Source organism: Balaenoptera acutorostrata, chromosome X (assembly GCF_949987535.1).
Source record: "Balaenoptera acutorostrata chromosome X, mBalAcu1.1, whole genome shotgun sequence".
NCBI classification, from domain to species: domain Eukaryota; kingdom Metazoa; phylum Chordata; class Mammalia; order Artiodactyla; family Balaenopteridae; genus Balaenoptera; species Balaenoptera acutorostrata.
Window position 1 is genome coordinate 129535068 of NC_080085.1, and position 24139 is coordinate 129559206.

At 39.6% G+C, this 24139-nt stretch overlaps 1 protein-coding gene across 3 annotated transcripts in view; it reads right to left on the reverse strand.

The window, feature by feature from the left end:
* The window catches only part of CD99L2 (CD99 molecule like 2), a 110093-nt gene that overhangs the window by 29479 nt on the left and 56475 nt on the right, over positions 1 to 24139 (reverse strand). For all 3 annotated transcript variants that reach the window (XM_057539140.1, XM_007178960.3, XM_007178959.3), the window contains 3 exons: positions 23590 to 23649; positions 13945 to 14013; positions 12808 to 12882 (listed from right to left, as the gene is read on the reverse strand). In XM_057539140.1, the coding sequence (XP_057395123.1) occupies positions 12808 to 12882; positions 13945 to 14013; positions 23590 to 23649 (204 nt within the window). The remainder of the gene's footprint in view (positions 1 to 12807; positions 12883 to 13944; positions 14014 to 23589; positions 23650 to 24139) is intronic.

Sequence of the window (24139 nt, forward strand, 5' to 3'; positions counted from 1 at the left end):
AAAAGGTAGAAACAACTCAAACGTCTGCCAATTTATAAACAGATAAAATATGGTATATACACACAATGGAATATTACTCAGCCTTATAAAGGAATGAAATTCTGATACATGCAACAACATGGATAAACTTTGAAAACATTATGCTAAGTGAAATAAGCCATACACAAAAGGACATATCTTGTATGATTCCACTTATTTGAGGTACCTAGAATGGGAAAATTCTTAGAGACAGAAAGCAGAACAGAGGTTAGCAGGGGTTCAGGGTAGAGGAAAATGAGGAGTTACTGTTTATTGGGTACAGAGTTTCTGTTTGGGATGAGGAGAAAGTTCTGGAAATGGATAGTGGTGATGGTTGTACAACACTGGGAATGTACTTAATGCCGATGAACTGTACATTTAAAATGGTTAAAATGGTAAATTCTATGTTAGTATGTTTACCACAATAAAAAAAGTAATTCAACCTAGATGAAAACACAATCTGAATATTTCTATAACCATTAATGAAACAGAATTTTTAATTTAAAAGCTCCTAAAAAAAGAAATTTCCAGGCTTTTTGATGGTTTCACTGGTAAATTTTACCAAGCATTTAAAGAGGAATTAACACCAATTTTATAAAACCTCTTCCAGAAAATAAAGAGGGATATTTCCCAACTTATTTTATGAGGCCAGCATTAACCTGATAATAAACACAGAAAAAGACTGTATTAAGAAAAAAACTACAGCCCAATCTCTCTCATGAACTAATATATAAAATCCTCAACAAAATATTAGCAAACTAAACAGAATGTATAGAAAGAATTATACATCATGAACAAATGGGACTTGTTCTAGTTATGCAAGGCTGGATCAACATTTGAAAAACAATGTGCCCTACAATATCAGCAGCCTAAAGAAGAAAAAATCATATACAGGCATACCTCGGAGATATTGTGGGGATAGTTCCAGACCACTGAAATAAAGTGAATATTAATAAAGCAAGTCACATGATTTTTTTTGGTTTCCCAGTGCACATAAAATTATGTTTACACTATACTGTAGTCTATTGAAGTGTAACAGCATTATGTCCCCCCAAAAATGTATGTACCTTAATTAAAAAATATTTTATTACTAAAAAATGCTATCCATAATCTGAGCCTTCAGGGAGTAGTAATCTTTTTGCAACAGGAACATCAAAGGTCACTTATCACAGACCGCAGCAAATATAATAATAATGAAAAAGTTTCAAATAGTTTTGAATTACCAACATGTGACACAGAGACACGAAGTAAGCAAATGCTGTTGGAAAAATGGCACCGATAGACTGGCTCAACGCAGCGTCACCATAAAACTTCAATTTGTAAAAACGCAATATCTGCAAAGTGCAATAAAGTGAAGCGCAATAAAACAAGGTCTGCCTGTAATCTTATCAACATGGAAAATCCAATACCCATTTATGAAAAAAATTCAGCAAATTAGGAATAGAGGGAAGTACCTCAACTTCATAGAGAGCATCTAGAAAACACCCATAGCTCTTGTCAGACTTAATGGTGAAAGACTGAACACTCTCTCCTGAAGATCCGGAACAGGCCAAGGCCATTGTTCTCACCACTCTTATTTAACATAGCGTGGGAGGTTCAACATTGCAACGAGAAATAAAAGACATACAGATTGGGAAGGAAGAAATAAACCTATCCCTATTTGCCGATGACATGATCATCTACATAGAAAATTCCAAGGAACCTACAAAAAACGATTCCTAGAATCAGTAAGTGACTTCAGCAAGGTCTCACAATATAGGAGCAACAAATATCAAAATCAATCATATAATAGCAATGAACATACGGAATCTAAAATTAAAACACATAACCATTTTAAATTGTTCCAAAGAAAATGAAATACTTAGCTGTACACTTGAAAAACATGTACAGGACCTGCAGGCTGAAAATTACAATATGCTTATGAGCAAAATCAAAGAAGACATAAATAAATGGAGAGACATACTGTGTTCATGGATTTGAAGACTCCCTTAAAGACATCAACTGTCCCCAAATTCATCTACATATTTAACACAAGTCCTATCAAAATCCCAGCCAGTTTTCTCTAGACATAAATAAACTTATCCTAAAACTTGTATAGAAAAGCACAGGCCCTAGAATAGCTAAAACAACCTTGAGAAAGAAGAATAAAGTTGGGGGGGAAATCAGCCTACCCAGTATTAAGGCTTACTTTATAGTTACAGTAATCAAGACAGTGGCAGAAGGGTAGACACACAGAGCAGTACAACAGAATGAACTACCTAGAAAGACCTGCCCAAATATGCTCAAGAGATTTCTGTTAAAGGTGCAAAAGCAGCTCAATGGAGGAAGGACAGCCTTTCCAACAAAAGGTGCTGGAGCAACAAGGCATCTATAGGCAAAAATAATGAACCTTGATCTCATCCTCACACACCTCATACAAACCCTAACTCAAAATTGATGACTTTTTTGGGTCTTAAATATAAATCTATAGAACTTTCAGAAGGAATGATATGAGAAAAATCTTCAGGACTAAGGGCTTGATGAAGAGTTCATAGACTTGACAATAAAACCATGATCCACAAAAGAAAAAAATGGATAAACCAGACGTCATCAAAATTAAAAATTTCCTTTTGTGAAAGACTCTATTAAGAAGATGAAAAGACAAGCTATAGAGTAAAAGAAAATATCTGCAACACACATACCCATCTAAGGACTAGTGTCTAGAATATATGAAGAGCTCTCAAAATTGAACAGTAAAATCAAACAATCCAATTAAAATGGGCAAAAGACATGAAGAGACATTTCACTGAAGGGTTTACACGAATGGCCAATAAGCACATGCAATCAGGGAAATGCAAACTAAAACCACAATGAGGTATCACTACACACAAATCAGAATGACTAAAAAAAAATAGTGATAACACTAAGTGCTGACAAGGATGCAGAGAAAGTGGATCACTCATTTATTGCTGGTGGGAATATAAAATGGTACAGCTAGTCTGGGACACAGGATTGCAATATTCTTAAAAAACTAACCCTATGACTACCATAGAACCCAGCAATTACCCACCTGGGCATTTATCCCAGAGAAATGAAAACTCATGTTCATACAAAAACCTAGAGCCCAAAACTGGAAACAACCCAGGTGACCTTCATAAATAAACTGTAGTACATCTACATCATGGAATACTATTCAGCAAGGAAAAGCAACAAACTATTGATACATGCAATGCCTTGGATGGACCCCAAGGGAATTATGTTGAGTGAAAAAAAGCCAATCCCCGAACATTACATACTACATGATTCCATTTACATAACATTTTCTAAATTGCCAAATTCTATAGATGGAGAAAAGATTGGCACTTAGGGACAGGAAATGGGGGTGGGCACAGCAGAAGGGAGATAGTTGTTTTTATAAAGCACAGCAAGAGGGTCTTTATGATCATGGAACTGTTCTCTGTCTGGACCACCATGGTGGATATATGAATCTACACAGGTGATAAAACTGCATAGATGTGAAGACACACACACACAGACACGAGTACAAGTAAAATGGAACATCTGAATAAGATCACTAGATTATACCAACATCAATATCCTGGTTGTGACATTGTACTATAATTTTTCAGGTGTTACCATTGGGGAACTGGTATAGTGTGACGGGATCTCTCTGGAGTATTTCTTACACCTTCATGTGAATTTTACAGTTAGCTCCAAAGAAAATGTCAATCAAAAAATAGTTAAAGATTGATTTGAGCATCGTAGTCATTTCTGACAGGGAAAAAAAAAAGGTCTGACATGTAAATGGCTGGTCTTCAGGGGTGCACAAATGTCCATTATCGACCTTAAAAACTAAGGAGCAAATCGTGTAGACCTCACCTTAAGGGAAAAGAGCAGTAGGTAAGAACATCTAGAAGGGAGGCGGTACATACAAGGACGTTTTCCAGACAAATGAAGCCGATTCCTTCCTGATCCCAATGGTTCATACAACACTGAAAATCTTCCAGAGAGAATATCTTTACAGAGCAAACAGCACAGCTCTTTTTCTCTTTGAAATGAAGATACAACGTACACACTTCCTAGAGGGCCCGGGTCACTATCTTTCTGTTATCACACTGTGCTTACCTCTTAAAGACCAGCCCCCTTTTCAGCTTTCTGGATCACTGGAGCGAATCTTCCACGGACTAGGAAACGGCCCAGCAGACCAGCGTGACAGGCCTCGGGGGCAGGCCGGCCTGCAGACGAGGAGGCCTGTGCCAGCGCCCCTGCGGCCAGGTGCACGAGCTGACCCTACACTCACCTTCAGGTCATCACCACCTTCCTGGGCAAACACTTCCAAGAGCCACGCACACAGAGGAAGAGGCCCTTGGGGTGAAGCCAGGATGCCTGGGCCCAGGCCAGCTACACTGCTGGCTTATTATAAATGTAATATATGCTCAGTAGAAAAACGAATCCAGTGGTGTAGAATCCTAAGAAAGAAAATATAAAAGGCAGCCAAATCTATCCCCACAGGTAGCTACTCTCAATCTTTTCAGATCTGTATGTGTCTGTCTCGCTCTCTCTCCATGTCTCTGTGTGTGTGTGCCCCTCTATGTCTCTCTCTCTTTCATGTCTCTCTCCATGTCTGTCTGTGTCTCCCTGTCTTTCTCTCCCTGTGTCTCTCTCCCCATCTTTGTGTGTGTCCATGTCGCTGTTCGCATCTCTCTCTGTGTGTCTCTCTGTGCATGTCTTTCTGTGTCTCTCTCTGCCCATATGTCTCTCTGCATGTCCGTGTCTTTCTGCGTGCGTGTCTGTATGTCTGTGTTCACATACACTTAAATTTGATAGAAATCGATTCATATTACATATATCCTGTTCTGTAACTTGCTTTTCTCATGCCAGTTCCAGAGATCTATCTTATTCTTTGAAATGGCTGCAGACTATGAATGGTTTAGAATTTATGTATTCAACTGTGTTATTTAAGAGTGTTTTAATTTTGGGCCGATACAAAACACAAGAAAGCTGCAAACACCATTTCAAATGTACCTCTGCATGCATGCATAACTGTACCCAGACGGAAAATGCTTTGAAGTAGAACTGCTCAAAGATTTTATCAAATTGCCCTCTCAAAAGGTTGAACTAATTTATACAACTGTCTAGAGAAGTGAAACTGTAAAGGTATAGCTCAATACAACAGAAGACATATAAAATGATCTTCCTGCTCGCCCCAACTCCACAAATACATGTTCACTGCACATTAACATTGACGAGATCATAGATTCGAACGAAAACACACTGATGCCACATAAATATGTAAGGGCATCTTCTCAGTCAGTAGTTCACAAAGAGTGTTCCACGGACCCCAGGGGTCTGTCAGGTCATAACTATTTTCATAATCATCCTCAAATGTCCTTTGCCCTTTTTACAGGGTTGACATTTGCACTGTGATACAAATGCAATGGTGAGTAAACCTCCCGGCCCTTTGCCTGAACCAAGGAAGTAAGGAGCACCAAACGCTATGAGAAGTCATTAGATCCTTCGCTATACAATAACAGTTGAAAGAGAAGGCCAGTTTCACTAGTGTCCTAGATGAACACGGTAGGCAGAACTCGAAGATAGCTGCCGAGACTCCCGCCCCCTGGTGTACACACCATGTATAATCCCAGCCTGCTGAGTGTGGGAGGGACTGAGTTACTTCCATGACCAGGTTATGACATGGCAGAGGTGAAGGGATTTTGCAGATACAATTAAGATGCCCAATCCATATAACTGAATTACTCAAAAGGCAGAATATTCTGGGTGATTTGGACATAATCAAGTGAGCCCTTGAAAAGAGGGCTGTAGGCCTTCCCTGAGCTAACATTAGAGGTAGCAGACTCTCATTCTTTTGCTGACCTTGAAGAAGCAAGTGGCCATGAGTTCTATAGCTGCACAGAATGGAATTCTGCCAACAATCCCGACCTGTGAATATGTCACCTTATGTGGGAAAAGGGACTTGGCAGATGTGAGTAAGCTAAGCACCCTGAGATGAGGAGACTGGTCTGGATCATCTAGGCAGGCCCAGTGTGATTACAGGAATACTAGTAAGAGAACGAGACCAGCAGGAGAGTCAAGGAAGGAGATGTGATGATGGAAGCAGGGGTGAGAGTGAGAGAGAAATCTGAGCTTGCTATTCTGTTGGCTTTGAAGATGGAGGAGGCATCCAACAAGGCAAAACTGCAGGCAAAGGCGAGGAAACAGGCTAGAGCTTCCAAAAGGAAGACAGCCCTGCCCGTACCTTCACTGTAGCCCAGTGAAACGCAAGTCATATTTCTCACCTCTAGAACTATGAGATAATCAGTTTGTGCTGTTTTAAGCCAGCACATTGTTGCAATTTATTACAACAGCAATAGGAAATACCTAAATAAATACCTAAAACTGTGGAAGCAACTTTGGAATCGAGTAATAGACAAAAGCTGGAAGAATTTTGAGAAGCATGATAGAAGAAGCCTGACTGCCTTGAGCCAACTTAGTAGAAATACGGGTGTTAACAACTAGTACCAGCTGGTGAAGATTCAGAAGGAGGTCAGGAACATGGTAGAGGAGACCTGTATCATACTAGGGAACACCTAGATCATCACGAACAGACTGTTGACAGAAATGTGGATGTTAAAGGCTTTGCCAGTGAGGTCTCAGATGGAACCAAGGAAAATGTTATTGGACGCTAGAGGAAAGAAGATCCTTACCATGTAGTGGCAGAAAACTTGGCTGAATTGTGCATCCTGTAGTTACGCGGAAAGCAGAACTTCTAAACAATGAACTTGGATGTTTTAGCTGAGGAGATTTTCAAGTAAAGTGTTAGGGGTATGACCTATTTTCTTCTTGCTGCTCATAGTAAAATGCAAGAGGAAAGGAAGAGATTGAAGGAAGAACTCTTGAGCAAAAAGGAACCAGGACTTGATGATCTGGAAAATTTTTCAACCTATCCTAATTGCCACAAAATGCTAAAATTAGGGGACTCACTGTCAAGAAAGCATGCTCTGGGGAGAAAGTCAATGGTGTGGCTGGAAAACATTATACGAGTACCTTGGAAGGGTCAAAAGGTCAGATTAAACATAAGATTATTCACGGATCCCCTTTGCCAGCTCAGCAGAAGCCGGAAGTATAGATGGCATTATCCAAGAAAGATCTGTGGGGGAGCCTCTTTCCCAGTGGGTGATCACCACTATATACATGGGAAACCCCCAGAGTTCTTGAGAATTTTACAACAGCAGGAACACTGCCAGCCTGGAATTAAAAGGGACAGAAACAGAAAAAAATGTAAGAAGGCTGTTAGACGCCCCAAATTCTACAGGCAGAAAATAGGCTGATATAACTACTCAGCTGCAAACATGTGCTAGTTTTCCTGAAAAAGGGAGGCTGATTCTGAGGGCAGAGCTGCAAACTCAGAACGTAGAGCTGTGAAACACAGTGCCTCATCCCTAGGCCTGGAACCTAAAGGACTTGGATTTGGGAATTTCTTGAGACTGGTGAAGTCTTTTTTTTTTTTTTTTTTTCACTTAAAGCTTGAAATCTTTTTGCCTGATGTTTTCTCACTTTTGTAAATGGAATGCCTATAACCATTATTTTATGCCTGTCCGTTGTATTTTGGGGAGCAGATAACTTGTTTCTTGACTTTCATAGGTTTGTAGATGGAGAAGTGTTATAGCCAAAGCTTCACCCATGCCTGACTTATATAATTTAGATGATGAGATTTGGGACGTTTCTGCTTATGAAATTACGATGAGATTTTGCAATCTGAGTTGACGATGTAATGGGATGAAACTTTTAAAGAAGTTGGAATGGACAATGTATTTTGCAGGTGGAAGGGACATGAAGATTTATGAGCCAGACGGCAGATGTGTTAGCATTAAAATGTCGCCCCCAAGATGTCAATGTTCTAATTCCCAGAACCTGTGAATATGTTACCTTATGTGGCAAAAGGTTTTGCAGATGTTTTTAAATCAAGGACACTGAGATGGGGAGACTATCCTGGATTATCTGGGTGGGTCTGGTGTAATCACAGCAGTCCTTAAAAGAGAAATAGAGAAGCAGGAGGGTCACAGTCAAAGTAAAGATGTGATGACAGAAGTAGGGGTGAGAGAGAGAAAGATCTGAACATGCTACCCTACACTGCTGGCTCTGAAGATGGAGAGAGAGGGCCATGAGCCAAAGAATACAGGCATCCTGAAGACGCTGGAAAAGGCAAGGAAACAAGAGACTCTACAGACTCTACTAATTCTGTAGAGTCTCCAGAAAAAAACCAGCCCTGCTGACACATGGATTTCTGACCTCAATAATTATAAGCTAATAAATGTGTGTTTTTTAAGCCACCAAGTTGCCAGTAATTCGTTAGTGCAGCAACAGGAAACTAACACAACCTCAAACCTCAGATGAGACTCTAGCCCCAGCTGACACCTGCATGGCAGCCTCGTAGGAGATACAGAGCAGAGGACCCAGCTAGCTAAATAGAACCCAAACTCCTGGCCCAGGGAAATAAGAGAATGAATGGAAATTGTTTTAATTCAATAATTTATGGTAACTGATTATGAGGCAATATAAAATTAATAGGAGGGAGTAGCAAAAATATTTCATTAGCGCTCAACCTTGAGTATATCAACTTTTTAACATTCTGTGTTATGAAATGGGAAGGATTGTTAAAGCATTTCTGTTGCACACCAAAGCATCACAGGTGACTTGAGGAAGGTCACTTGTGTGATTGTTTAGGTTTTCAGCTGAATTAGCTGCTTTTCTCATGGGAGAACAAATTTATTTCAAAGAGTAAATTACAGCAAACTGTGTCTATTCATATTTGAACATTTGGCAAAATTTTTTTGAAAATGAATTAAATGAGCCTGTCAATTCAAGGAAATCAACCGACAGTATTAGCTGACAATAAGAAAATTCAGCTTTCAAAAAAATATACACAACTTTGGAAAATGTGTAACTGGCACAATGAGCCTGTCAGCTTCCCAATAAAGATTTTTCCTATCAGATCACGGGTGATATTAACAAATATGACTTTTGAATATTGCATAAGGAAAGGTGTCATCATTTAAAAGCTCAACACAACTCAGGACACTAATGTTTTCCAGATAACGTATGTAGGATGTTACAAAATCATGAATGGGCAAAAGATTCATTCAAAGGGTAAGAAAGTCCAACGAGGTTCAATGAAAACAAATAAGGAAAGTTTACTGATATGCCACTTAGCCTTAAGAAACCACAGCTTCTCCAGTCCTGGTGTCTAAATGTGCATGTGAACATTAATAAAAAAAAAGAATAAGCAGGAGTGGCTATATTAATAGTGGATAAGGGAAACTTCAGAGCAAGGAAAGTGCTAGAGAAAAAGAAAGGGACATAATGATAAGAGGATAAACCTATCAGGAAGACATAATGATCCTAAATTTGTATGCACCAAAAAATCAGACTCAAAATATATGAAGCAGAAACAGAGAGCTAAGAGGAGATACAAATCCACAACTACAGTTGGGGAATTCAACACCCTACTCACAGCAATTGACAGAACAACTAGACAAAAAATCATCAAGGATGTAGAAGAACCAGTAAACACAACCAACCATCAGGATCTAAGTGACATATAGAGAACAGTCCACCCAACAACAGTAGTTATAATGATGAAACTGTTCTGTGCCTGACTATCATGGCAAATACACAAACCTGCACATGTGATAAAACTGCAAACAACTAAGCACACACGCACACAGAAGTGAGTACAAGTAAAAACTGGGAAATCTGAATAAAATGGTTGTGACAAACAAAAACAAACACACAGATACAGAGAACAGAATAGTCATTACCAGAGCTGGGGGGGGGGTGTGAAATGGGTAAAGGGGATCAACTATATGGTGATGGAGGAAACTAAATTTTTGGTGGTGAGCACCCTGTAGTGTATACAGAAGTAGAAATATAAGGTTGTACACATGAAACTTATATAATGTTATAAGCCAATGTTGCCTCAATAAAAACCAAATTTTTAAAAGTACATATGAGTTTTTTTAAAAAACAAACAAAAAAAATGTTTGTGATATTATAGTACAATTTGCAACATGTTACCACTGGGGAAAACTAGGTGAAGGGAATAACGGCTCTTTCTGTAGTATTTCCTACAACTACATGTAAATCTGTAATTATCTAAAAATAAATTTCTTAAAAGTAGGCAAAGGGGACTTCCCTGGTGGCGCAGTGGTTAAGAATCCGCCTGCCAATGCAGGGGACAGGGGTTCGAGCCCTGGTCCGGGAAGATCCCACATGCCGCAGAGCAACTAAGCCCGTGTGCCACAACTACTGAGCCCATGTGCCAAAACTACTGAAGCCCGCGTGCCTAGAGCCTGTGCTCCACAACAAGAGAAGCCACCGCAGTGAGAAGCCCGCACACCGCCATGAAGAGTAGCCCCCGCTCACCACAACTAGAGAAAGCCCGCGCGCAGCAACGAAGACCCAACACAGCCAAAAATAAATAAATAAAAATAAATAAAGTACAAAAAATAAAAAATAAAAGTAGGCAAAGGGAAAGTTGAGAATCAAGGTCATTTTGTCAAAAAAGGTTTGACAGTTAAACATCTGGACTTCAGCAGCACAGAGAAACTTAGAAAATATAGGGTTGGACTCTTCCACTGTTGGTGGGAATGTAAACTGATACAGCCACTATGGAGAACAGTATGGAGGTTCCTTAAAAAACAGAAAATAGAACTACCATATGACCCAGCAATCCCACTACTGGGCATATACCCTGAGAAAACCATAATTCAAAAAGAGTCATGTATGAAAAAAAAAAAAAAAGTCACGTACCACAATGTTCATTGCAGCTCTATTTACAATAGCCAGGACATGGAAGCAACCTACGTGTCCATCGACAGATGAATGGATAAAGAAGATGTGGCACATATATACAATGGAATATTACTCAGCCATAAAAAGAAATGAAATTGAGTTATTTGTAGTGAGGTGGATGGACCTAGAGTCTGTCATACAGAGTGAAGTAAGTCAGAAAGAGAAAAAAAAAATACCGTATGCTAACACATATATATGGAATCTAAAAAAAAGGTTCTGAAGAACCTAGGGGCAGGACAGGAATAAAGATGCAGACGTAGAGAATGGACTTGAGGGGAGGGGGAAGGGTAAGCTGGGACGAAATGAGAGAGTGGCATGGACTTATAAATACTACCAATGTAAAATAGATAGCTAGTGGGAAGCAGCCACATAGCACAGGGAGATCAGGGAGATCAGCTCAGTGCTTTGTGACCACCTAGAGGGGTGGGATAGGGAGGGTGGGAGGGAGACGCAAGAGGGAGGGGATATGGGGATATATGTATACGTATACCTGATTCACTTTGTTATAAAGCAGAAACTAACACAACATTGTAAAGCAATTATACTCCAATAAAGATGCTAAAAAAAAAAAAAAGAAAATATAGGATTGGCAAAAAAAAAAAAAAAAAACCAAAAACCCCCAACGAACTTTTTGGCCAACCCAATAATTGAAAATTGTTTTAAACCAGCAAGTTTGTGGTAATATGTTAGGCAGCACTGGAAAACGAATATGAGCAGAAAAACTATTACTTTTATGAAAGTGTGCCCTTTTAATATTCTGATAAAACAGCAAGTATGTTTAAAGCGTTTCTGTGCCACCTCAAAATACAGAGGTTGACACAGGAAAAGCATCTGCGCGACTGTATCAGTTCTAAGCAGTGCTAGCCACTTCTCTCATACAAGATTCTTCCTTGAAGATTCAGTAGTACGACTACGGTTATACTGACTTGAAGATCTGACAGACATTTTCTTGAAAATGAATGAAGTGAGCCTATCACTTCAAGGGAAACAACTAACAGTATTTTTTGCCAATGGTAAAATTTAAGATTTCAAGCAACATTAAGAATTTTGAAAAACTACTACTGTGAGCTTGACAGCTTCCCGATACTTAAAGACTTTTTCCAATGAGATGGGTGGTGATAGTAACAAATGTGATCTTCTGATGTAGAATGAAATGCGTCAACAGAGGGTAGGTCTGCATAAGGCAGGGCACCGACATTTTCCCAGGGACCAGTGCACGATGCTCCCAAACCACGACCAGTAAAAGATCCACTCAAAGGATAAGAGAGGGGGTTCAATGGGGTCAAGGATGGAAGATTCATTAATACGGTTTCATACTCCACACTGCCCTTAACCTGTAAGAAACAACCAACCAATGGCTGAATTTTTGTCTCGTATCAAAGAAGAATGTCCATAATTACATGAATAGTCTATTGAAATATTCCTCCTTTTCCAGCTGCATATTTATAGGAAGCCAGATTTCCTTCATATACTTCAACCATAACAATATATCACAACAATTGAATCTAGAAGCAGATGTGAGAGTCCAGCTCTTCCACTAGGACAGAGATCACAGAAATTTTCAAAAATATACAAAAAAAATCTTCCCACTAAATTCTGTTTTTGTCTTGCAAAGCATAGTCATTTACCATAAAAATATGCTATTTATGTTAACAGATATGGCTGTATTATTGTTCATTTAAAATTAATAAAAATATTTAAAAATTTTTTTTCAGTTTTAAGTTCAAAGATGATAAATATTGATAGACGTGACCAACACCTCAATAGAGATCCTCCATAATTTGAGGAGTCCTGAGACCAAAACGTTTGAGAACCACTGTTGTAGGGTTCTCCTGGGCCTTGAAGTGCCCCCAGCTCTGCCAGGCCAGGAGTGGCTCTGTGGGCTGTTGTAGTTAATGAGTTACACCCTGACCAGGGAGCTGCAGCACTGGCCTGTGCCTTCAACCAGCTATGACTTACCTCCTCCTCCTGCACTCGGCTTCCTGTGGCCATGATCTTGATCATCCAAAGCATCAGCCAAGTCAAATTTACTACCTTCAGTGAGCCCCAAAACATAAAAAAAAAACAGCCAACTGATTAACAACTGGGTACAAGATTCCAAAAAAACAAGTCAACATTCATGGGCTCTGCTGATCAGCAAAATCAATGAGTTAAGACAAAGAAACTTAAATTGGGGTCTGACTCCTTCTACAGACACTGATAATGAAAATACCAACAGGATGGAGCAAGTTACTGCTTTCTGCCTTTGCAATATATTACCAATTTTCCACTACTTTATATTCCCACACATGCTTTGCTTAGGCCAGCAGTCAGACCATTTTAACAGTAAACTCACTGATTATAGGTATTAACCCAAGATTCAAAACCAGCTGCATAGAGTCAGAAACTGGACAATCAAGAGGGAGGCTACGTGGTCACAATGCACCTCTTTGAGGGTGCAGATGTGAAGACGTGAGGGCAAACTGTAAAGCAGCACTCACTCTTTTGGGTCATGACTGTCTCTTCAGAAGAAAGGTAGCTATCCACTTCAAGGAACATGGTAGCATGCTCCTTAAGTACTAGTAACAAGTTGCCAGATGGAAGCAATGTCTGCGCTCCCCACCCCGAGGCTACGTTTCTCTTTATATCAGTGAAGATATCTGAATAGTAAAATGGCCCATCTGGAGAAAAGTTAAAACAGCTCCAGGAAAGAGTCACAAAGAAGCAACAAGTTCCAAAATCCTTCAGTGAAAGATGACACTGTAAAGCAAATGCCATTTCAAAATGCTCCATCTGCCTAAAGAAAATGTTTGATGGGCTTCATAAAACCTAAACAAGTATATCTTCCCTGATTTTAGAGTGTAAAATGGTTGAAAAGGGGAGGAAGTCCAAATGCATTTTTCTCTTGAAATTCTCCCAAGCAGGACTTTTCATAAAACACACAGAAGTCATAGTGACTGGTCATACTCTATTAAGTTAAACCCAGTGTTCAGATGAAGGTCTTGGTTGGCATTGCACACACAGGACTTAAAACTATGGGTAGTTCAACTGGATACTACCCCAGAGGGAGCTCCATGGGGTCCCTCCTTAGTGCTCTCCTCCGAACAGCCGTGTTACCTGCAGGCTTTGCTGGAGCTCTGGTCGCTCCCGGTCTTCTGGTTGTGGTGGTGACATGGTCCCATCTCTCTAAAAGGAGGAAGGGGGACAGCAAGGGGAGCACCATTAGTAACAACACACAGCAGACACTGCACGGCTCAGGGAAGTCACAGCCTGAGTACAGCACTCCTGTCCTGGTCCTTAAGGCCCCTCTAATGCCTCTGAAGAATCACCTTGAGGATGACAAAGAGATGTAAGAAGGTTTACATGAGACGAGTTCTGCTTGCTTTTCTTCACAGGATGGGTGGTGAGGTGGACATCCCACATTTGATCTGGTGATTAGTGGAGCTGGGACTTGAGCCCAGATCGACAGGAGATGACCACATGCTTCAGGGGGTTCCAGAGCTTGAGCACAACCCCTGAGAGCTCCAAGCCTTGGTTGTCACCACTCTCAACCTGGCACCGTAATCACAGATAATACTGCCCAGGGATGAAGTGACGTTATGTTCCCAGTAGAGTATGGGAGTGTCTCATAAACTGAAAGTGGTTACAACACCAACAAAATATTTTATATAAGTGTGGTTACTGCTGCTAATACTAGGTCTTTCAGCTCAACCATATTCCTTTAAAATTGTGGACTTCTTGCACATCAATTACGTAGCATGCCATGAGTTTTCCAATAGTTTCTTTCCTTAAACATCAAGACTATGTTGTTAAAAAAATAAAAATAAAAATAATGAAGCCCCCCAAAAAAAGACTATGCTGTAACTGTTCCTACAATTAGAGGTAGAAGAGGGAAATGAAATTTAAGTAATGGGAGAGGCAGAGATGAAACAGGTTTGGCTTTATGCACAGCAACCATTCAATAATTAATCAACTACTCAGAAAAAAACAGCAAAAATAGAAATTGGTTGAAAGTAAAAGGATGGATAAAGGTATACTATGCAAATAGCAACCATAAGAGAGCTGGGGTAGCTACACTATTATCAGATAAAATAGTCTTTAAGACAAAAATTGTCATAGGAGTCAAAGAGTGACATTTTATAATAATAAAAGGATAAACCCAGCAGTAAGATATAAAATTTTAAACATGAGCACCTAACAACAGAACCCCCAAAATATATGAAGCAAAACGTAACAAAACTGAAGGGAAGGATAGACAATTCAACAATAGTTGGAGATCTCAATACAATCCTTTCAATCATAAATAGAACAAAAGGGAAATACAAGATTTGAACGACACTATAAACCAACTAGATCTACCAGACATCTATAGAACGCATGCCCTCAAAATAGGAAACACATTCTACTCAATTACACATGGAACATTCTCCAAGAAAGACCACATGCTAGGCTACAAAACATATCTCAATATATTTTAAAAGTCTGAAATCATACAAATTGTGTTCTCCAACCACCATGGAATGGAAATAGAAATCATTAACAGAAGGGCATTTGAAAAATTTCCAGCTATATGGCAATTACACAACACACTCCTAATAACCAATGGTTCAAAGAAGAAATCACAAGGGAAATCATAAAATAAACTGAGATGAATGAAAATAAAAACACAACATATTAAAACTTCTGTCACAGCAAAGGAAACCACTGACAAAACGAAAAGACAACCTACTGAATGGGAGAAAATATTTGCAAATCACTGATCAATAAGGCATTAACATCCAACACATACAAACAGCTCATACAACTCAACATCAAAAAAACAAACAACCCGATTAAAAAATGGGAAGAACTGAATAGACATTTTTCCAAAGAGGAAATGCAGATGGCCAACAGACACATGAAAAGAGGCTCAACATTACTTATCATCAGGGAAATGCCAATCAAAACCACAATGAGATATTACCTCACACCTGTCAGAATGGCTATCATCAAAAAGACCACACACAAAAAATGGTGGCAACAATGTGGAGAAAAGGGAATCCTCCTACACTGTTGGTAGGGATGTAAATTGGTCCAGCCACTGTGGAAAACAGTATGGAGGTTTCTTAAAAAACTAAAAATAGAACTTCCATATGGCCCAACAATTGCACTCTTGGGTATATATCCAAAAAACCCCCCAAAACACTAATTCAAAAAGATACATGCACCACAATGTTCACAGCAGTATTATTTACAATTGCCAAGATATGCAAGCAAACTAAGTGTCCATCAACAGATGAATGGAAAAAGAAGTGATGTGTATATACACACACACACATACATACACACACACTCACAATGGAATACTACTCAGCCATAAAAAAGAATGGAGTTTTGCCATCTGCAACAACATGGAAAGACTTGGAGGGTATTATGCTAACTGAAAGACAAATACTGTATCATAGCACTTATGTGTGGAATCTAAAAAATAAAACAAACTAGTGAATACTTAAAAAAGAAACAGACTCACAGATATAGAAAATAAACGAGTAGTTACCAGTGGGGAGAAGGAAGGGGGGAGGGGCAAGATAGGGGTAGGGGACTAAGAGGTGCAAACTATTATATATAAAATGTGCTACAAGGATATATTGTACAACACAGGGAATACAGCCAATATTCTATAATAACTATAAATGGAGTATAACCTTTAAAAATTGTGAAGCACTAAACTGTACACCTGTAACTTACATAATATTGTACATCAACTACTATACTTCAATTTTAAAAAATGGGCAAAGGACTTAGACATTTCTCCAAAGAAAACATACAAATGGCCATCAGGTACACGAAAAGATGCTCAGCATCACTAATCATCAGGGATATGCAAACCAAAACCACAATGAGACATCATCTCATACCTGTTGGGATGACTACTATCAAAAAAACAAAAGATAATGTGTTGATGAGGTTGTGGAGAAAAAGGAGCCCCTCCTACACTGTCAGTGGGAATGTAAAATGGTACACCCACGATGGAAAACAGTATGGAGGTTCCTCAAAAAAATGAAAAACAGAACTATCATTTGGGGACTTCCCTGGTGGTGCAGTGGTTAAGAATCTGCCTGCCAATGCAGGGGACACGGGTTCGAGCCCTAGTCTGGGAAGATCCCACTTGCCACGGAGCAACTAAGCCTGTGCGCCACAACTACTGAGCCTGAGCTCTAGAGCCCATGAGCCGCAACTACTGGAGCCCGTGAGCCACAACTACTGAAGCACACGTGCCTAGAGCCCGTGCTCTGCAAGAGAAGCCTGCGCACCACAACGAACAGTAGCCCCTGCTCTCTGCAACTAGAGAAAGCCCGCGCAGCAATGAAGACCCAATGCAGCCAAAAATAAATAAATAAAAAATAAGTAAATTTATTTAAAAAAAAAACTATCAAAAAAAAAAAACAACAAACTATCATTTGATCCAGCAATCCTACTTTTGGGTATATATCCAAAAGAAATGAAATCAGGATCTCAAAGAGGTATCAACATGTCCAAGTTCACTGTAGCATTAATCTCAATAGCCACAATATGGAAACAACTCAAGTGTCCATTGATGGATGACTGGATAATGAAAACGTGGCATATACATGCAATGGAATATTATTCATCCTTAAAAAATAAGAAAATCCTGCCCTTTGGGACAACATGGATGGACTTGGAGGACATCATGCTAAATTAAGTAAGCCAGACACAAAAGAACAAATACTACATGACTCTACTTTTATGAGGAATCTAAAATAGTCAGATTCATAGAGAGTAGAATGGTGGTCACCAGGGGCTTGGGAGAGAGGGAAATGGAGGAGGTGTCAGTCAAAGGGTACAAAAGTCTGGGGGGAAAAAGGAAAATAAGCTGGTGAGGATGTGGAAAAATTGGAATCCTCATACACTGCTGGTAGGAATGTAAAATGGTACAGCGACTGTGGAAAAAAGTTTGGCAGTTCCTCCACAAGTTAAACACAGAATGACCATATGACCTTGTGATTCCACTCCCAGGGTATATACCCTAAAGAATTAAAAGCAGGTATTCAAACAAGAACATGTACATGCAAACAAAAACATGTACATGCATGTTCATAGCAGCATTCTTCATAATAGCCAAAAGATGGAAACAGTCAAATGTCCATCAACTGATGAATAGATAAAACTGTGGTCTATCCATACAATGGAATATTACTCAGACATAAAAAGGAATGAAACACTGATACATGCTATAAGGTGGATGAACCTCCAAAACATTATGCTATGTGAGAGAAGCCAAAGACAAAAGGTCCCACATTATATGATACTATTTATATGAAATATCTTGGAGAGACCAGTCAACTGATACAGAAAGTAGACTGATGATTGTCTGGGGCTAGGGGGAGGTAGAAATGAGGAGAAACTGCTTAATGGGTAAGGGTTCTTACTCTGGAGTAATGGAAATGTTTTAGGACTGGATAGAGGTGGTGGTTGCACCACGGTGAAATGTCTTAAAATTCTACTGAATTGTTCGCTTTAAAATGGTTAATTTTATGTTACGTAAATTTTACTTCAATAGATTATTTACAAAGAGGGAAGGGTGGGAAAGGAGAACATCATCACAACTGCATGTGCATTCTACCACAATTCAGTTTTAGTAAAAGTATATAGGGAAGTTGAGAATATGGAAAGTCTTTCTCTTAAAATGATCATACTTCCTTCACTCTTTGCGAAGGCTTTGGGTACACGAATGCCTACTTCAATGTGGAGGCCACACCAGTGGATGGATTTTTACGGTAAGGGAACCACAAGTGATAATCTGTTGTCATTATGTATTTTTTAAAATCTAGATCATCAGTTTAGAGATAGTTTTATATCTATAATTTCCATTTGACTTTTCACCTATAATACGAAGAAGTACAGCTTACCTGTCTAAATAAGGCTCCTTATGTATACCTTATATTATGGTGATATGTACACTTAGGAAAGAGAAATGACATCACTGAAACCATTATTTGTGCAACTTTCAGACAAGCAATTGCCACTTATATGATATTAGCTTAAAATCCGTATGCTTCATGCAGTGCTTGTGTAAAAATATTTCTTTTTCCAGCTTAAAAAAAAAAATCAACTGAACGTAGATGTGAAGGGTTTACTTGGGGGACTCTGATTTCTGTTCTGTCCTTATGCTGTGCCCCACTGTCCTGATCACGATAGCTTTGTGGAGCTCTGCCCTACTACTCACAGCTTCTGAGGAGCCTGGTTTCTCGGAAGATCTGCAGGTGCCAGTTCAAGAGAGAGTGCTCCTTACATGTCTAGGGAACCCGATGCTCTGCCAGAGCCTGAGCCTGCAGTGATACAGAGCATGACCTTGGATTTGTGCACTTTTAATATACCATTAACTACAGATTTTCTTGTTGTGAGCCTTTGAATGGGATTTATTATCATCCATAATTGAGATGAGCAAAGTCTAGCTACTTATCAAGGAATTAGAATAGTAGGTCACCGTCATCAAAGCAAAGAGCTGCTAAAATAAAGACATCTGTTTCTGTGAAGCCTTGCTCAAAACGACAAACTGAGAAAGGATTCTCTGATGCTCAGCAAATGCTGCCAGCAACACTGCACCCCTGCCCGGAGCGCCTCTTTGCAAGGTGTGCCGCACCCCTGGGTGTGGCTTAACGACAGTGCCACGGCATTTGGAGAAAATCGGGGCACTCATACGAAGCTTGATTCAGCAAAAGCAGAAGTGGGTTCCCCCTGTGAGATGATTGCACACAGAGAGAAAAAGGGAGAGATGACAGGAGAGATGGAGGGAAGCGGGGAGTGAAGGCAGGGGAGAGGGAGGGGCAAAATTCTGAAAGCAACATGGTGAACCTTGAAAGCGTTATGCTAAGTGAAGGCAGCCAAAAGTAAGTCCACATGTTATATGACTCCACTGACATGTCCCAGAACAGGGAAATCCAGAGAGACAGAAAGGAGATCAGTGGTTGCCAGGGGCTGGGGGTGGGGAGGTGAAGAATCAGGGGACCAGAGGGTAATAAGTGAAGGGTACAATGTTTCTTTTAAGGTGATAGAAATGTTCTAAAATTGGCTATAGTGATGGTTGCACAACCGTGTGAATATACTAAAAGCCACTGAACTGTACATTTTAAATAGGTGAGTTGTATGGTATGGGAATTATCTCTAAATAAAAGCTTTTAAAAAAATATTGCAGGAGCTTCCCCTTGTACTTAGAATAAAGTGGTCACTATGCCCAATAACACCCTATATGATCCAGCCCCTGCCAACTTCTCCTTTTCTCCAACATTCTCCACACTCTGGCCACACAGGCCACCTTCCAGGCCTGAGTCAACCCAGTTCTTTTCTGCCTCAGGGCTCTTACACTTGATCCCTTGGCCTTGAAGGCTCTTTCCCTGCTCTTGCATGTCACCTTTCCTCAGAGAGGTCTCTACTGCTTGATCTAAAGTAGCCAAACCCTTTTGGGGCCCTCCCTGCCCCATCACCCTACTGTATCTGCTCCAGAGTACTCTATAATATCTGAAATGATTTTATGTACTGTCTGAGTCCTTCTGGAGAGAACAGCTCCATGAGGGCAATGACCTAGTCCACATGGTATGCCCAGCAACTGGAGAACTGCCTGGCAACAAACAAGCACTCAACAAACACTGTTGAATGGATGAATGAATGTCATGTACAAATATCCTGAGCAAGGTGTCAGGGACTTTTTCAACAAGAAATGTACAATGTACAAAGTAGAATGTTCTCCAACCAGAAAAACAACTGAGCCAAGGAGAGATGGACGGGCCTATCTCTTTGAAACCTCAGTTGCATGAAATGCAAGCCAAAATAGAAAAAAAGGATGGCAGAGTGATGTGGTCTTGAAGGATGTCATTCAACCGAAGACACCATGTGCTGGTGGTCCTACAGGTCCCAGACACACTGGCTGATGGGTGCTGATGAAGATCAGAAAAGCCGGTGCACAACTGACAAAGGGATATAAATATTAAAAAGTCCTCCATCAGGAAATTAACAAATTTACTAGTCAGGGGTCTGTTTATACTTACTGTGTTTGTTTTGTTGTTTGGTCATGTTTGGTTTTGGAAATGTTAAACAATTCCATTAAAACCATCACTGCTAATAAATTAAGTATATTTATTTTCCTGAGAAGCTAAAAGGCCACCTGCATGTATAGGACTGTGGACATGCTCAGGAAAGACCTGAGAATGCTCAAGGCTCTCACCTCACACCACACACAAAACTATAAAGCTCTTATAAGTTCATTTTTAGGTATATGATCCATTTTGAGTTAATTTTTGTATAATGTATAAGGCAGGGATCCAAATTCATTTTTTGCATGTGGATATCCAATTGTCTCAGCACCATTTATTAAAGACACCATTCTTTCCCCATTGAATAGTCTTGGCATCTTGGTCAAAAGTCAACTGGCCATAGATGTAATGGTTCATTTCTAGACTCTCAATTCGATTCCATTGAGCTCTATGTCTATCTTTATGGTAAGTACCACACTATCTTGATTACTGCAGGTTTGTAGTAAGTTCTGAAATTTAGAAGTGCGAGTCCTCCAACTTTTTCTTCTCTTACAAGATTGTTTTGACTATTCTGGGTTCCATGAATTTCCATATGTATTTTAGGATCAGCTTGTCTGCAAAAATTCTATCTGGAAGTTTGACGGGAATTATGTTGAATTTGTTGATCAATGTAAGCAGGTGAGCATTCCTCATGTATGCCTGACTCTTACACCAGAGACCCAGCCACAGTAAGTCCTTCCAATGAAATCAGTTAAAGAACAATAATAATGGCTGACACTGAGCACTCACCTTGTACCGAGTCCTCTGCTGAACACTTCACAGGGGCCATCTTATCTAACCCTTACAATTATTATTAATTTATTATTATTAACCTCATGCAACAGATGAGGAAACTGAGGTGCAAAGAAGTCAGATAACTCACCCAAGGTAACAGTTAATAAGTGGCAGAGGCAGGGTTCAGACACAGGCAGTCTAACTGCAGAGCCCATGCCTTTCTCAGTCCTGAATGTACAAAGAGACCTCTCAAACTCATTAAAAAAAAAATACAAGCAACCTGGCAGAAAAATGGGGAAAGGATATGAACAGACAATTCACCAAGAGGAAAATGCAAATGGCAAAAAAATATATGATTTTTTTTGTCCATGATACTGGTAAAATGTTTTTGATTGGTAAAATCTGGTGATGGTACGGGTCTGGGGGAAAAAGGTACTCTTGTAACAGTATCAGTGGGAGTAGACGATGGCACATGCATTGTGGAAACAATTTGTCAAAATCTATTAAAATATAAAATACATATACCCTTTGGCCTGATAGTTTCATTATACTTGGACACAAAGGAAATAGACCAGAATGTTCACTGAAGTCCCATTTGTAATTGTGCAAAACAGAAGCAAAGCACGTGCCTGCCAGTAAGAAGTGGCATCGCTGGCCATGGCCAAAGCCACACCACTGGAATGCCAGCTCCATGAAGCATACGTTTGTGAATGAGATATAGGTATAAAAATATAGATATACAGATAATATAGTGTGTTGAATAGTGCCCCCCAAAATATATAGTCAAGTCCTAAGCTCCAGAACTTATGAATGTGGCCTTATTTGGAAAAAGGGTCTTTGCAGATGTAATTAAGTAAAGATCTTGAGATGAGATCATTCAAGATTATCCAGATGGGCTCTAAAACCAACAAAAAGTGTCCTTATAAGAGACTGAAGAGGAGAAGACACACACACAAGGAGAAGGCCAAGTGAAGACGGGGGCAGAGACTGGAGCCATGCAACTGCAAGCCGAGGATCACCTGGAGCCGCCAGAAGCTAGGCTAGGCAAGGCAGCATTCTTCCCCTAGAGCCTTCAAGTAGGCGTATGGTCCTACTGACACCTTGATTTTGGACTTCTGGCCTCAAGAACTGTGAGTGAATAAATTTCTGTGGTTTTAAGCCACCCAGTCTATAGTACTTTGTTACAGCTGCCTGTAAGAAAGGAAACTAACATAGATAGCTATATTCACTCAGGTCTTCAATACATATTCAGTTTTTTTAAAAGTTGTGAAATACATATAACTGAAATGAAAAAAAGCCCTACACATGTTATGTAAAACAAAATCACTGAATAATCTATGAGTACAGATGTTCACAACAGCAGAGAAAACTAGTTGGGACCAGCATATCTCAAACTGACTTAGGAAGCTCCCTCTTGGGATGGGAGTGGGTGTTGTAGGATGGGGAGGGATCTATGGAAATATCAACTTTACTTTCTAAGCATTCATGCATTTTTTTAAAAGAATGGTTTAAATTTTTTTCTCAAAAAAATGTAAAGAGAAACTGATGACAAAGCTTAGCATTTGAGAGATTACCTGTAGCTACCGTTCTAAGAATACCTGTTATAAAAAGATCTAAAAGGAGAAACAAATCCTTTATCCATTTCCAAGTATCTTTTTCTGAGCTAGAAAAAGATAGTCCTTGGAGGCCACTGCTGAGGTGTCACACCAGTAAAGGCTATGACTTGAGCCAGAGAAAATCCTGTATCAGTTATTGCACATTTTTGGTATTCTCCACAAAGGAAACAAAGGATTTTAAATATTCAGATTTTCTTTAAATAATGCAATTTATGATAACCATGTTATATCTGATCAAGTGAAATACAGGCCACCTATTGTTTTCCCTGAATGTGTATTCTGAATGGGTAATGCCTATTAAGCATTATTATTTGCTATTAATAGTTTGATTTACTACTCACGCTTTACTGAGGAAGTTTCTTCCAATGCATCCTCCAGACTGAAACCAACGTCCCCAGATCCTAAAAATTAAAAAAAAAAAAAAAGATTTTTAAATGTAACTGCCTTTGCAAGACACAAAATAATACTGAAATACTCTTGTAATGGTCACTTCCCTTTAGACAGTGTCATGAAGATAATGCCACAAAAGGAAATCAGTTGAAACCACCCAAAGATATATTGAATTGATATCTTTTGACAAGTAACCTACTGCTACCAAAACAACAACAACAAAAGTCTTCAGTCTACTTGAAGGCTGAAGGCTCAACTGTATGAAACATGAAGTACAATCTTACTAAAAAAAAACTTTATAGTATGACTTTCGCAACAGGGAGTATCAGAGCCCCAAAACTCCACTGATGATGGACAAGTTCTTCCACCCCATCCCGTCTCTCACACAAAGGCTGCTCTGCATTTTGGCAACCCAGGGCACCTTCCCCCCTGATCCCAGCAACTACACCTAGACTAGTATCTCTGACTAATTACACATAACTAAAAAGGCACTGGGGAAGA